The sequence below is a fragment of the Pseudophryne corroboree genome, chromosome 2 (genome assembly GCF_028390025.1).
Source record: "Pseudophryne corroboree isolate aPseCor3 chromosome 2, aPseCor3.hap2, whole genome shotgun sequence".
Lineage (NCBI taxonomy): Eukaryota > Metazoa > Chordata > Amphibia > Anura > Myobatrachidae > Pseudophryne > Pseudophryne corroboree.
Window position 1 is genome coordinate 274,039,613 of NC_086445.1, and position 15,233 is coordinate 274,054,845.

A 15,233-nucleotide genomic window follows, 5' to 3' on the forward strand; every position below is an offset into this window, starting at 1 on the left:
AGATTTGCAGGAACGATTCACATAGGGCCGATGAGCAGGGAAGGGTTGTTTTAAGAAGTCCTCCTGGTACATCGGACCGCTGTTGTAGCACAGTCTGGTGCGACTCCTCAATTATCAGCAGTAGTAACCAGGGGCAGCCACCCCTCTGTCCGGGCCCCGGACTCCAGTCCTGGCAGTCCTCTACTGCTGGCATCCCTGCCAGGATATGTACTCTATTCAATGCATGGATTCTGTATAATTTCCCTCTAATCAATGAAACACAAGGGACAATCCACAGACTTTGTAAATAACAGTATGAGAGGGGCATAATTTGTGATAATTATATCGATCCAGTAGCACAGACTGAATAATGCTTACATGTTTCTTCCGCTGTTGCTTACAGCAAGGTACTGTCTTCAGAGTCCAAGCAGCCAGTGAATGTAGGAAAATGTAAGAACATCCAGACTCAGACGGAAGATAGTTGGCATGATATATCAACAGCCATTAGATCACCAGTCATTAGTAAATGCGGTGAGTACAAATCAATATTATTGTTAGAGGAATTAAGTACCAAGCAGCATAATGATTAAATATAGAGAACTGACCAGCTAAACTCCGTACTGATATACAAGAAGCAGCCAGGATATTACTGGACATTTCAACTACTGAATAAACTGCATTTGTTTCTTTTCTGTTCTTGTTTGTTCTATATTAAAATAGTTGTTCTCTTCCTGGGAAATTGATGGTCCATCATGAAGCTTTTAGTCATATGATGATGATGTCATGTTGAGGGGTAGGACCGGGAGCTGCTGGTAAGAATAGCACTGCTGTACAGAACTTATAGACTGTAGTGTGCATGTCTGGAGTGTCTCCAGCAGCACTTCAGCAGAAAGTCTGGCTGCAGGGTGCTATTCCAGGCCCCTGCTAGACAGATGCAGGTACCGTGGGACAGCGCCGGTATCGCCCACAGTGCCACGTGCCTGTGGCCACCAAGCACACACCCTAATTACGGCCCTGTTTGTGCAGTAAGTACAATTTCTGGTAAACAACTACAGAAAGATTCAAAAGCATTTGACTATAGTAAAGCCATCTTGATAAGCTAAAGCTATATATTATCAATACATATTTCTTTATCCATTTTCCTTGAACCCTTTTCCTTTCCACATCAAGAACATATATTATTAACTTAAAGTAAATACAGTACAGAGAACATCTTAGTGACCAATATATTATAATGACAGATATGCAATTCAGATGTTATATTAACAATTGTCATGCATTTCAAAAATCATTTTAGTGACTATTTAGCAACACAGAGACCATCAGAACAGACAGCATTCTAGCAAACACTATAAAGAACAACCCACAACGCATGCTGCCGACCACCACGCAATTGGGGTAATTCCAAGTTGATCGCAGCAGGATTTTTGTTAGCAATTGGGCAAAACCATGTGCACTGCAGGGGAGGCAGATATAACATGTGCAGAGAGAGTTAGATTTGGGTGGGGTGTGTTCAATCTGCAATCTAATTTGCAGTGTAAAAATAAAGCAGCCAGTATTTACCCTGCACAGAAATAAAATAACCCCCTATATGTATTTACTTACCCCCTATATGTATTTATGGAATTACCCCCTATATGTATTTACTTACCTTGGTGTACTTGCTGTTGTTGGAAACAAAAATATCAGAGCAGATGTACCAAGCCCTGAAAAGTGATAAAGTGGAGAGTGATAAATTACCAACCAACCAGACCCTATCATTTTTCAAAAACAGCCTGAAACAGCTAGGAGCAGATTGGCTGATACATTATCACTCTCCACTATATCACTCTCTTTGGCTGATACATTATCACTCTCCACTATATCACTCTCTTTGGCTGATACATTATCACTCTCCACTATATCACTCTCTTTGGCTTAGTACATCTGCCCCACAGTGCATACAGTAGTATATAAATCTTTTTAATAGATGTTCCTATTGTGCCATCCATCTTAGGTAAATACTAAACAGTTGGTAGGACCTACTATTCTATCTCACCAGTGAGCAGTACCTGCTGTAAGGGTAGTTTTAATAACAACTGGCCCTGCCATCAGTGATACAGTGATGGGTGACAACCATCACAGTCGGGCAGATGTATTAAGTCTGGAGAAGTGATAAAGCAGTGATAAGTGCAAGGTGATAATGCACCAGCCAATCAACTCCTGTCAGTTTACATATTGGAGCTGATTGGCTGGTACGCTATCACCGTGCACTTATCACTGCTTTATACCTTCTCCAGGCTTAATACATTTGCCCCAGTATTTGCTATGAACTGAGATAAAAACTAAGGAATGGTGGTTGCTGTGGAAAGTCTAAAGGGGTTCATGTACAGCAGTGAAAAGAGTGGAAAAGTGGACCAGTGGAGAAGTTGCCCATAGCAACTAATCAGCTCTTAGGGGTACATTTACTAAGCAGTGATAAGAGCGGAGAAGTGAGCCAGTGGAGAAGTGGTCCCATCAACCAATCAGCGCCTCTGTATCATTATATAGTATGCAAATTATAGATGTTACTTCAGTGCTGATTAGTTGCCATGGGCAACTTCTCCACTGGCTCACTTCTCCGCTCTTATCACTGCTTAGTACATGTCCCCCTTAGGAAGCATTTGCAAGTACATTATATAAAATAAAAGGTAGATGATGATTGCTTGCGATGAGCAACTTCTCCACTGGTCCATTTCTCCATTCATATTTCTGCTTGGTACATCTTCCCCCTGGTCTCCGATTTCTGGTGAAAATAAATGCTATTTAACTGCTGAAGCTGAACAGCCTGGTTAAATAAAGAAATCATGAAAATGAGCTCCCACCCTATGACAGGCTGGAATGGACTCAGATGAGATGCCTTGTGGGCCTGAGATTGTTGTGATTGGAGGCAGAACACTAAAACCTATTTGCCGGAATGTCTGCTCTTGGATTAATTTCCTTCTCCTCAACCAATAAATATTATATAAAATTTTAAGTTACAAGAAGCCCACTGAATAATCATACCACCATTCAAACTGTATATTTTTTATAGACTAATATGTTGTGATTTATATGTCTCATTTTTGTGTGTATAGTATCTGTATGCTTTTAGATGTGTAGACGTAAAAGTGGAATAGAGAAAATTAAAGTCATGTTCAGGTGATTTTGCCTTCCGCAGTACTATACTGTAGGTCTTACATTTAGAATCTTCTCTCGAACATATTACATTTATTAGTTCTATGTGCAATAAAGCGATTATATGTGGACCAGTACATAGATTTGCAGCTCTTTACCTTTCTAATGGAGTATTAAGAAGCTGGCCACCAAAAAGAGTTATCAGCTGCAACTACACACCTTTCACAGAGGGGTGTGGATTATTAGATCTACACTAAGAAGGTGTACAGTCAATGGGGGTCATTCCAAGTTGATCGCACAAAGCTACTTTTTGTACCCCGTGCAATCAACGGATCCAGCGACGAAGGTCCAGGAATTGACGTCAGACATCCACCCTCCAAACGCCTGGACACGCCTGCGTTGCCTCACCACACCTTGAAAATGGTCAGTTGACGCCCCAGGAACGCCTCCCGCCTGTCAGTCTTATTGCGTTCGCCGATGCGATCACTTTTTCTGCTGGCGGCGTCGCTGCTCGCCGGGAAACGACGCATGTGCGCAATGTGGCCACCACGCATGCGCAGTTCTGACCCGTTCACACCGCTGCGACAAACTGCAGCGTGCGAACGGGTCGGAATACCCCCAATAGGTCTACCACTAATGGTAGACATGCATTAGGTCGACAGGGATTGTGACTTTTTAGTGTAGATCTATACTCTGGATACCTTTCACAGAGCCCTCATACACTCTCCTCCCAACCTCAACTGTAGCCTGGGCATTTTTTAAATTAAACCGTACACTAACACCCCAGGCCAGCTCTGCTTAGAGAGCACAGTAGAATTAAGCATTGAGAGCATCAGGAATGGTGGGTCTTGTGGTTCTTTGAGAGGTGTTCTAAGGTTTTATAGTCACAAGAAGACAAACATGAGTACATATAGTACACAGGCAGGGACATCAGGACAGAGGCTTCCTTTTGTAGAGCAACTCAAATGTTGTTATATAAAATATGTATGATAAATCTTGTTTTCTTAATTAAATGTGACCGAAAAGAAATGCCCTCAATTTAAAATTGAAATTAAGGAGACCTTAAAATAAGTAAAATCCCCTTAACTCTGGCTTAGTGCTTGAGAGTTACTCAGAACTTAAGAGACCTTAATATTAAGATGTAAATGACATGCAAATATATGTACTGACACATTAGAAGCCATTGTTACCTAGTGAGTTCTAAATATGCAGGTGTCACTTTTAGTGAGCCAATCGACGTTGTTTGGTTGTAATTTGTTTCATTTAAAATGTTTCTTTCAGTATCAGTAGTCACAGACTATGATACACACATACTGTACCGTATTTTTATACTGTACCTATTATACAAATATTCAAGCTGCAGACATGTCTCCTGACATGCTACATAGATCACCAGCATACCTGGAACTAGGATAAGGAAGATTAACCAGGTTGTCCTATTAGTTATATCTGGGGGGGTTTTGTCTTGTTTTTTTATTTCAGTTCTTTATTAGCGAATGACGTAAACCTGCTACAAGTAAATATGAATTAAATATATGTTTCACTGCACTGGTTATTTCTCTATCGTCCTAGTGGATGCTGGGGTTCCTGAAAGGACCATGGGGAATAGCGGCTCCGCAGGAGACAGGGCACAAAAAGTAAAGCTTTAGGATCAGGTGGTGTGCACTGGCTCCTCCCCCTATGACCCTCCTCCAAGCCTCAGTTAGATTTTTGTGCCCGGCCGAGAAGGGTGCAATCTAGGTGGCTCTCCTAAAGAGCTGCTTAGAAAAGTTTAGCTTAGGTTTTTTATTTTACAGTGAGTCCTGCTGGCAACAGGATCACTGCAACGAGGGACTTAGGGGAGAAGAAGTGAACTCACCTGCGTGCAGGATGGATTGGCTTCTTTGGCTACTGGACATTAGCTCCAGAGGGACGATCACAGGTACAGCCTGGATGGTCACCGGAGCCTCGCCGCCGGCCCCCTTGCAGATGCTGAAACAAGAAGAAGGTCCAGAATCGGCGGCATGAAGACTCCTCAGTCTTCTTAAGGTAGCGCACAGCACTGCAGCTGTGCGCCATTTCCTCTCAGCACACTTCACACGGCAGTCACTGAGGGTGCAGGGCGCTGGAAGGGGGGCGCCCTGGGAGGCAATGAAAACCTATTTTTGGCTAAAAATACCTCACATATAGCCTCCGGGGGCTATATGGAGATATTTAACCCCTGCCAGAATCCGTTAAGAGCGGGAGACGAGGCCGCCGAAAAAGGGGTGGGGCCTATCTCCTCAGCACACAGCGCCATTTTCCCTCACAGAAAGGCTGGAGGGAAGGCTCCCAGGCTCTCCCCTGCACTGCACTACAGAAACAGGGTTAAAACAGAGAGGGGGGGCACTAATTTGGCGTTAGAAATATATAAAAAAGATGCTATAAGGGAAAACACTTATATAAGGTTGTCCCTATATAATTATAGCGTTTTTGGTGTGTGCTGGCAAACTCTCCCTCTGTCTCTCCAAAGGGCTAGTAGGTCCTGTCCTCTATCAGAGCATTCCCTGTGTGTGTGCTGTGTGTCGGTACGTGTGTGTCGACATGTATGAGGACGATGTTGGTGAGGAGGCGGAGCAATTGCCTGTAATGGTGATGTCACTCTCTAGGGAGTCGACACCGGAATGGATGGCTTATTTAGGGAATTACGTGATAATGTCAACACGCGGCAAGGTCGGTTGACGACATGAGACGGCCGACAAACAATTAGTACCGGTCCAGACGTCTCAAAAACACCGTCAGGGGTTTTAAAACGCCCGTTTACTTTAGTCGGTCGACACAGACAGGGACACTGAATCCAGTGTCGACGGTGAATAAACAAACGTATTCCTTATTAGGGCCACACGTTAAGGGCAATGAAGGAGGTGTTACATATTTCTGATACTACAAGTACCACAAAAGAGGGTATTATGTGGGATGTGAAAAAACTACCGTAGTTTTTCCTGAATCAGATAAATTAAATGAAGTGTGTGATGATGCGTGGGTTCCCCCCGATAGAAAATATGGGCGGTATACCCTTTCCCGCCAGAAGTTAGGGCGCGTTGGGAAACACCCCTTAGGGTGGATAAGGCGCTCACACGCTTATCAGAACAAGTGGCGGTACCGTCTATAGATAGGGCCGTCCTCAAGGAGCCAGCTGACAGGAGGCTGGAAAATATCATAAAAAGTATATACACACATACTGGTGTTATACTGCGACCAGCGATCGCCTCAGCCTGGATGTGCAGAGCTGGGGTGGCTTGGTCGGATTCCCTGACTAAAAATATTGATACCCTTGACAGGGACAGTATTTTATTGACTATAGAGCATTTAAAGGATGCATTTCTATATATGCGAGATGCACAGAGGGATATTTGCACTCTGGCATCAAGAGTAAGTGCGATGTCCATATCTGCCAGAAGATGTTTATGGACACGACAGTGGTCAGGTGATGCAGATTCCAAACGGCACAAAGGTGTATTGCCGTATAAAGGAAGAGGAGTTATTTGGGGTCGGTCCATCGGACCTGGTGGCCACGGCAACTGCTGGAAAATCCACCGTTTTTTACCCTAAGTCACATCTCTGCAGAAAAAGACACCGTCTTTTCAGCTTCAGTCCTTTCGTCCCTATAAGAGTCATATCTGCCCAGGGATAGAGGAAAGGGAAGAAGACTGCAGCAGGCAGCCCATTCCCAGGAACAGAAGCGTTCCACCGCTTCTGACAAGCTCTCAGCATGACGCTGAGACCGTACAGGACCCCTGGATCCTACAAGTAGTATCCCAGGGGTACAGATTGGAATGTCGAGACGTTTCCCCTGCGCAGGCTCCTGAAGTCTGCTTTACCAAGGTCTCCCTCCGACAAGGAGGCAGTATGGGAAAAAATTCACGAGCTGTATTCCCAGCAGGTGATAATTAAATTACCCCTCCTACAACAAGAAAAGGGGTATTATTCCACACTATATTGTGGTACTGAAGCCAGAAGGCTAGGTGAGACCTATTCTAAATCTAAAAAAATTTAACACTTACAAAGGTTCAAATCAAGATGGAGTCACTCAGAGCAGTGATAACGAACCGGGAAGAAGGGGACTATATGGTGTCCCGAGACATCAGGGATGCTTACCTCCATGTCCCAAATTTGCCCTTATCACTAAGGGTACCTCAGGTTCGTGGTACAGAACTGTCACTATCAGTTTCAGACGCTGCCGTTTGGATTGTCCACGGCACCCCGGGTCTTTACCAAGGTAATGGCCGAAATGATGGTTCTTCTTCGAAGAAAAGGCGTCTTAATTATCCCTTACTTGGACGATCTCCTGATAAGGGCAAAGTCCAGGGAACAGTTGGAGGTCGGAGTAGCACTATCTCGGATACTGTTACAACAGCAGGGGTGGATTCTAAATATTCCAAAATCGCAGCTGATCCCGACAACAAGTCTCCTGTGCTTAGGGATGATTCTGGACACAGTCCAGAAAAAGGTGTTTCTCCCGGAAGAGAAAGCCAGGGAGTTATCCGAGCTAGTCAGGAACCTCCTAAAATCAGTGCATCATTGCACAAGGGCCATGGTAAAAAAATGGTGACTTCCTTCGAAGCAATTCCAGTCGGCAGATTTCATGCAAGAACTTTTCAGTGGGATCTGCTGGACAAATGGTCCGGATCGCATCTTCAGATGCATCAGCGGATAACCCTATATCCAAGGACAAGGGTGTCTCTCCTGTGGTGGTTACAGAGTGCTCATCTTCTAGAGGGCCGCAGATTCGACATTCAGTTTTGGATGTTGGTGACCACGGAAGCCAGCCCGAGAGGCTGGGGAGCAGTCACACAAGGAAAAAATTTCCAGGGAGTGTGATCAAGTCTGGAGACTTTTCTCCACATAAATATAGCTAAGGGTAAATTTATAATGCTCTAAGCTTAGCAAGACCTCTGCTTCAAGGTCAGCCGGTATTGATCCAGTGGGATAAAACATCACGGCAGTCGCCCACGTAAATAGACAGGGCGGCACAAGAAGCAGGAGGGCAGTGGCAAAAACTGCAAGGACTTTTCGCTGGGCGGAAAATCATGTGATAGCACTGTCAGCAGTGTTTCATTCCGGGAATGGAAACTGGGAAGCAGACTTCCTCAGTAGGCACGACCTCCACCCGGCAGAGTGGGAACTTCATGGGGAAGTTTTCCACATGATTGTAAACCGTTGGGAATTACCAAAGGTGGACATGATGGCGTCCCGTCTGAACAAAAAACGGGACAGGTATTGCGCCAGGTTAAGAGACCCTCAGGCAATAGCTGTGGACGTTCTGGTAACACCGTGGGTGTACCAGTCGGTGTATGTGTTCCATCCTCTGCTTTTCATACCTAAGGTACTGAGAATTATAAGACGTAGAGGAGTAAGAACTATACTCATGGCTCCGGATTGGCCAAGAAGGACTTGGTACCCGGAACTTCAAGAGATGCTCACAGAGGACTTATGGCCTCTGCCGCTAAGAAGGGACTTGTTTCAGCAAGTACCATGTCTGTTCCAAGACTTACCGCAGCTGCGTTTGACGGCATGGCGGTGGAACGCCGGATCCTAAGGGAAAAGGCATTCAGGAAGAGGTCATTCCTACCCTGGTCAAAGCCAGAAAGGAGGTGACCGCACAACATTATCACCACATGTGGCGAAAATATGTTGCGTGGTGTGAGGCCAGGAAGGCCCCACGAAGAAATTTCAACTCGGTCGATTCCTGCATTTCCTGCAAACAGGAGTGTCTATGGGCCTCAAATTGGGGTCCATTAAGGTTCAAATTTCGGCCCTGTCGATTTTTCTTCCAGAAAGAATTGGCTTCAGTTCCTGAAGTCCAGAAGTTTGTCAAGGGAGTATTGCATATACAACCCCCTTTTGTGCCTCCAGTGGCACTGTGGGATCTCAACGTAGTTCTGGGATTCCTCAAAACACATTGGTTTAAAACCAGTCAAATCTGTGGATTTGAAGCATCTCACATGAAAAGTGAACATGCTCTTGGACCTGGCCTGGACCAGGCGAGTGTCAAATTGGTGGTTTTTTTCTCAAAAAAGCCCATATCTGTTTGTCCATTCGGACAGGGCAGAGCTGCGGACTCGTCCCCAGTTCTCTCCCTAAGGTGGTGTCAGTGTTTCACCTGAACCAGCTTATTGTGGTGTCTTGCGCCTACTAGGGACTTGGAGGACTCTAAGTTGCTAGATGTGGTCAGGGCCCTGAAAATATAGGTTCCAGGACGGCTGGAGTCAGGAAAACTGACTTGCTGTTATCCTGTATGCACCCAACAAACTGGGTGCTCTTGCTTCTAAGCAGACTTTTGCTAGTTGGATGTGTAATACAATTCAGCTTGCACATTCTGTGGCAGGCCTGCCACAGCCAAAATATGTAAATGCCCATTCCACAAGGAAGGTGGGCTCATCTTGGGCGGCTGCCCGAGGGGTCTCGGCTTTACAACTTTGCCGAGCGGCTATTTAGTCAGGGGCAAACACGTTTGTAAAATCCTACAAATTTGATAACCTGGCTAAGGAGGACCTGGAGTTCTCTCATTCGGTGCTGCAGAGTCATCCGCACTCTCCCGCCCGTTTGGGAGCTTTGGTATAATCCCCATGGTCCTTTCAGGAACCCCAGCATCCACTAGGACGATAGAGAAAATAAGAATTTACTTACCGATAATTCTATTTCTCGGAGTCCGTAGTGGATGCTGGGCGCCCATCCCAAGTGCGGATTATCTGCAATACTTGTACATAGTTACAAAAATCGGGTTATTATTGTTGTGAGCCATCTTTCAGAGGCTCCGCTGTTATCATACTGTTAACTGGGTTCAGATCACAGGTTGTACAGTGTGATTGGTGTGGCTGGTATGAGTCTTACCCGGGATTCATAAATCCTTCCTTATTGTGTACGCTCGTCCGGGCACAGTATCCTAACTGAGGCTTGGAGGAGGGTCATAGGGGGAGGAGCCAGTGCACACCACCTGATCCTAAAGCTTTACTTTTTGTGCCCTGTCTCCTGCGGAGCCGCTATTCCCCATGGTCCTTTCAGGAACCCCAGCATCCACTACGGACTCCGAGAAATAGAATTATCGGTAAGTAAATTCTTATTATAAAGCTGCTACTTCAAAGTAAATCCTCAGAAATGGTTTCAATAGAGATTCTTGAAAAGGTTCACAACCTGTGAGTGAAATGTGCCAACATTATTTAGATATTGTATCTAAACTTCTAGAGGGATCACTAATAGCAGGCCAAACATATTTGCACATTGTGGCTGAAATGAGCCCTTGCATGGTGGTTATGTTCCCAGTGACATAGTATTACTACACTGCAGGTGGAACTTAGTTGCCAATTTCAGCAAAGTGGAACATTTGTTTCTTGCTGTGATTTCCAGACCAAGAATCTCTGAAGGACAGTGTTGGAACATTTGCAGGAATCACTTGAGAACATATCATTCCAGAGCATTAATTAGAGCGCATCTTATTAAGTTGCATATCTTATTTGCACGTTACATAGGAAACAAAAAGTGCATCTTAGTTCGAGTAATATGTTAATAGCAATTTTCTTTTAGATTACCGATGACTGTACTTAGTGCTTGTATACTATTATGTCAATTACTGCTTATCACTCTTTGTGAACATCAGCCTAAACGCATCCTATTACTGTCTCCTCCAACTTAGGATGCAGCTTAGGGGGCTCATGTACAGTTCGTGTCCTGAGCAGGTTCAGTTAAACAACCACTGGAGATGCACACAACCACAATATTAACAATGTAGTTACTGTATGTACTGTTTTGCCTTCCACTATCACACACTGTGGCCACCTGAAAGATGAGGGCAGAGAGGCAGTTGCCTGGAGGTCAGGGACAAGCAACCGATTGTATATTTATTAAAGTGTCAATTTGGGTCAATTTTAAATATTGGTCGATGTTGGAACGATTTTTTTTTTTTTTTAGCAGTTTTGTGTTTCAGGGTCTAAATCACACATTTACAGATGATTTTTGACATCCTTTTAAAAAACCATATGTCAAAAATCCTTAGCTAGTAAAGTGTGCGATTTAGGGGTATATTTACTAAAAGTCGATCTGGGTCGATTTTTGGTCTATGTTTGGCCGATGTTTGGTCGATTTTTGTATTTCAGCATCTAAATTCCACACTTACTAACAGATGATTTCTGAAAATTTTTTAAACAATGTCAAAAATCATTTGTCGATCAAAAATCTACCAAATTTCGGCCAAAAGTTATTCAAAATCAACCTAAATTGAATTTTAGTACCTATATCCCCCAGCGTCTGCAAGAAGTAATGTTTTAAATTCCTGTGTCCCAGTGCAACACACCTGCAGGGACCTTGTTTAAGTAATTGGAGGCAGGGTTCACCATTTGTAATGGCCAGCATAGCTGATAGCATTTCTGTGTTGTGGCAAATTTGTGTAAATTAGTATAACTTTTGCTATGTGCTCGTTGGCAAACGCCAGCTGGCTGGAGGCCATAGAAGTGAATAAACTCACATGGGTTCAATCATTTGCAAGGTGAACAGCTACAGTATGTGTGCATACACATATAGTGCTTCTCAGTAGGAGGGTTTCTGTTAGCATATATATATTTTTTTTTTGAACGATCAGGGATGGTACTGGAGAAGAGAACTGACTAGTCCCCTGGACTTTTACTGGAGAAGGGAACCGACTGGTGCCACGGACAATGTAAGTATGTTTACTGTGTGTGTGAGTGTGAGTATATCTGTAATAAAGGGTTAACATAGTGTGTGTGCGTGTACTGTTGTTATTTGAAGATTTCTTTTACAGAGGCGACTATAGGTACCAGCGGGCCATTAATGCCCTGTGTGCTGGTACTTGTGGTTCTCCAAGAGCCAGCATGCGGGAGAGGTTTGCTGTGACCTGTAGCCCCCCTGTAATGGACAGTACTACTTAAATCTGGCTTCTGTTGAAAGCCTATGAACCCTCTACCCACTGCCCAGGGTTTAGGGGCCAGCCCTAGGCTTCAGCCCAGGCCTGGTATAGACTCGAGACGGGGAGACCCCTTTATTGGGGGGGTTCCTACTTCCTGAAGAACTCTGGTCTTGGCTGACTAGTTGGGAAAGTTAATGCTTTGGCCAGGGTGACCAGTGAAGCGTGCTCCCTGGCTGAGGTATTACCCCGCTGCTAATGGAGCACGGTGCCGGTTCTAAAATCAGACATATGGAACACCCCCTCTAGGAATTCTGTGTTTGCCCCTGATGCTATATACTGTAAATGTTATGCAAAAATGAAAAAAAAAAAAAAAACAAGCAACACAAACCTCAACAAACAGTACTAGGGAACCTGCACAGCTTCTCCACTACATGGGGAATTTTACTTGAGTTCTCCAGAAAGCAACAGTTACATTATAAATATACGGTATTATAAGAAGCTTACTTTAATTGCTATCACTCCAATGCAAGAATCTCAAAATAATAATAAATGCAGATTCAATAACAATATTCTGTAGTTTGCACTGCTTCCATTCTGTGTAGGTTTATATAATTGTTTATCATTGCAACTACTATACATTAAATAATATAACAATTGTATCTGGCGGGGGCGGGGCCTGACTGGGAAAGGGAATAGCTGTGCTTCCAGTGAGCTCCTGAACAGCTACCCTCCTTATAGCCACTTTTCCCCTTTATTCCCCTCTGAAAGCACCCTCTACCAGCCGTCCTCATCACCTGCTACCACCGTGATTCAGTGCGGGGCGAGCAGCGACGCCGGGAGACGCTATTAAGGGTCTCTCCGGATTGCGGCCTTCCCCGCCGGAAAAGCCGGGGACTCAAGTACCCGCTCCGGCCCGCCGGCTGAGCTCCACGACGAGAATCGCGGGAGAACGGAGCCGCGGACGCCTGCTCCGATTAGACCTCCATTCATACTCTGCCTCCCCTTTCTCCAGGCCTGACGACCACCATAGCCAGCAGCTTTGCATCACCCTGCTGGCACAACACAGGAGGTGAGCAACAAAAACGAGCCCTGCTGCACTTAGGCTGAGCACAGCTGCGGCGGCCATTTTCTCCCCAGCACTTTGCAATACAGCCTTATCTGGGAACATTTTTGCTGGACTGTTACATATATTTTATTATTTATTCCTGCTGGAGCCTCTCCCTAACCTCTTGTTTTGCTACCTACATTATTGGGACTTATTTCAACATATTGCTGGAGGTCATAAGTTATCTCTAAGTGTAATACCTGGGTGCACCCTTTGCTATTCCCTAACACTCCCGGTCTGCAGCCACATGTGAAACTTGTCACCTTTCACATTAACCCCCCCTGGTTCCTGTGATTTGCATTACCATATTTTTTGCATTACCCGCACTTGGCCTCAGAAGCTTTCTGCTCTGGATGAAGACCTTAGCAGCGCTGCTGGTCAGGCTGTTACTGTGTCCTTTTGCATTGTTCGTATACCTACATGTACTTCTGAAGGCCCTCTCACAGGAATATCTACTCAAGTACTCTGCAATGTGATTTTATCTACGCAATGAGCTGATAGCCTCTCACCGGCCTCATCTTACTAATTTCAGTAGAGACATTTCCATTTGTCACTGTTACTGCCTGTCGGGGTCTTATCTGAATATAATATTACCCTAGCTGCCGCTTATATGGAAAAATACCTTACGCCTCCTGCCTCAGCACAACCTCTTCAACCACGCCAGGAAAAGAGGAGGGCAGACCCCAACATGTCTTCAGATTCTGCTATTGCTGCCTTATCTCCTGCCGCAAAAAAATCGGTAGCCCCTCAGGACTCTTATGTTACATATAATGACGTGGTGGATGCTATTAAGGCGACCATGGGCCCACTACTCTCACAAGCAGTTTCGGATATAACTTCCCAACTCCAACACCTCACCCACCGGGTTGCTGAAACGGAACATAGGGTCGGTACCCTGTTTCAAGATGTCTCCCATCTCACGCAAGTGGTTCCCAAATTGGAAAAAGACACCTATTATCTTTGGAACAAGGTAGATGACCTTGAAAATCGGTCTAGGAGAAATAATATTCGACTAGTGGGGCTCCCGGAAACAGTCAAGGGCCCGGCTCTAGCTCATTTTGTTCGTAACACTCTCCCGACCCTTTTAGGAATCGAATCTGAATGTCGCGATCTCATCATTGAACGAGTTCACAGAGTGGGTCAACATTCTGCTGCTACGTCTACCCGTCCTCGAGTTGTCCTGTTTCGATGTCTTAATTACTTACATAAGCAGTTGATCTGGTCAGCATCCCGCAACAAGAAATTTATTCCATGGGAGTCGTCGAAGTTATACCTTTTTCAAGATTTCTCAGTGGAATTGTCTCGAGCCCGTAAGGCCTTTTCTCCAGTATGCTCCCGCTTAGTGGCAGACCAACGTAAATTTGCCCTGATCTACCCAGCCAAGCTCAGACTGTTTGATGGTTCTTCTTACAAAGACTTCAACACTCCCGCTGATGCTGAGGCTTTCTTGGCAGAAGAGAACCGTTCTGCACCTCATGGCGATATTGCAGATGCCCCTCCGGTTACTCGCTGATCTACTCTCTGTTCGTATGGACTCTGTTATGTTCTATTACATTGTTTGTTCCACTGAAAAAAAATGCATCCCTTCGTTAAAAGGTCACTACGAATTGTTACGTTAGTATGCCTTATTCTCTGGTATTACAAATATACTACTGATAACATATTTTCTGTCTGAGTTTGAGGCCTAGTTAATAATTTTTCACATTGATTCTGTTCTTAGAGGCTTATCTCGCCCGTTGTGTTTTATTGTTACTCATCAAACGTTTGCCATGATTTCAATGGCACTGGTTTTGACGTTGCAGATTTCTATTTGTGCTCATTGCATGTTTTCCCATGTCTGTGTCTGTCTCTTCCCTTTTGTTTCCTCTCCCATCCCCTCTCCCATTTTTTGTTCATTTGACAGGTTCAACGGAGATGTTCGTAACCGGTTCCTGCATTACTCACCTATCACTTAAATGTCTGTACGCTTAGGCACATGGAATGTCGGGGGAATTAACTCCCCGGCTAAAAGACGCAAGATTCTTACCTACATTTCCAAACTGAAGGTAGATATCATATGTATCCAAGAAACACATTTGACTCACACTGAATCCCTGAAATTGCAAACACTAGGTTGGAAATTGTTAGCTACTGCAC

General features: G+C 44.7%; 1 protein-coding gene across 1 annotated transcript in view; it reads left to right on the forward strand.

Annotated features, from left to right (window-relative positions):
- ERICH6B (glutamate rich 6B) overlaps positions 1–15,233 on the forward strand; it is a 385,650-nt gene that overhangs the window by 109,218 nt on the left and 261,199 nt on the right. The window contains exon 4 of the mRNA XM_063952820.1: positions 383–510. Within this exon, the coding sequence (XP_063808890.1) occupies positions 383–510 (128 nt within the window). The remainder of the gene's footprint in view (positions 1–382; positions 511–15,233) is intronic.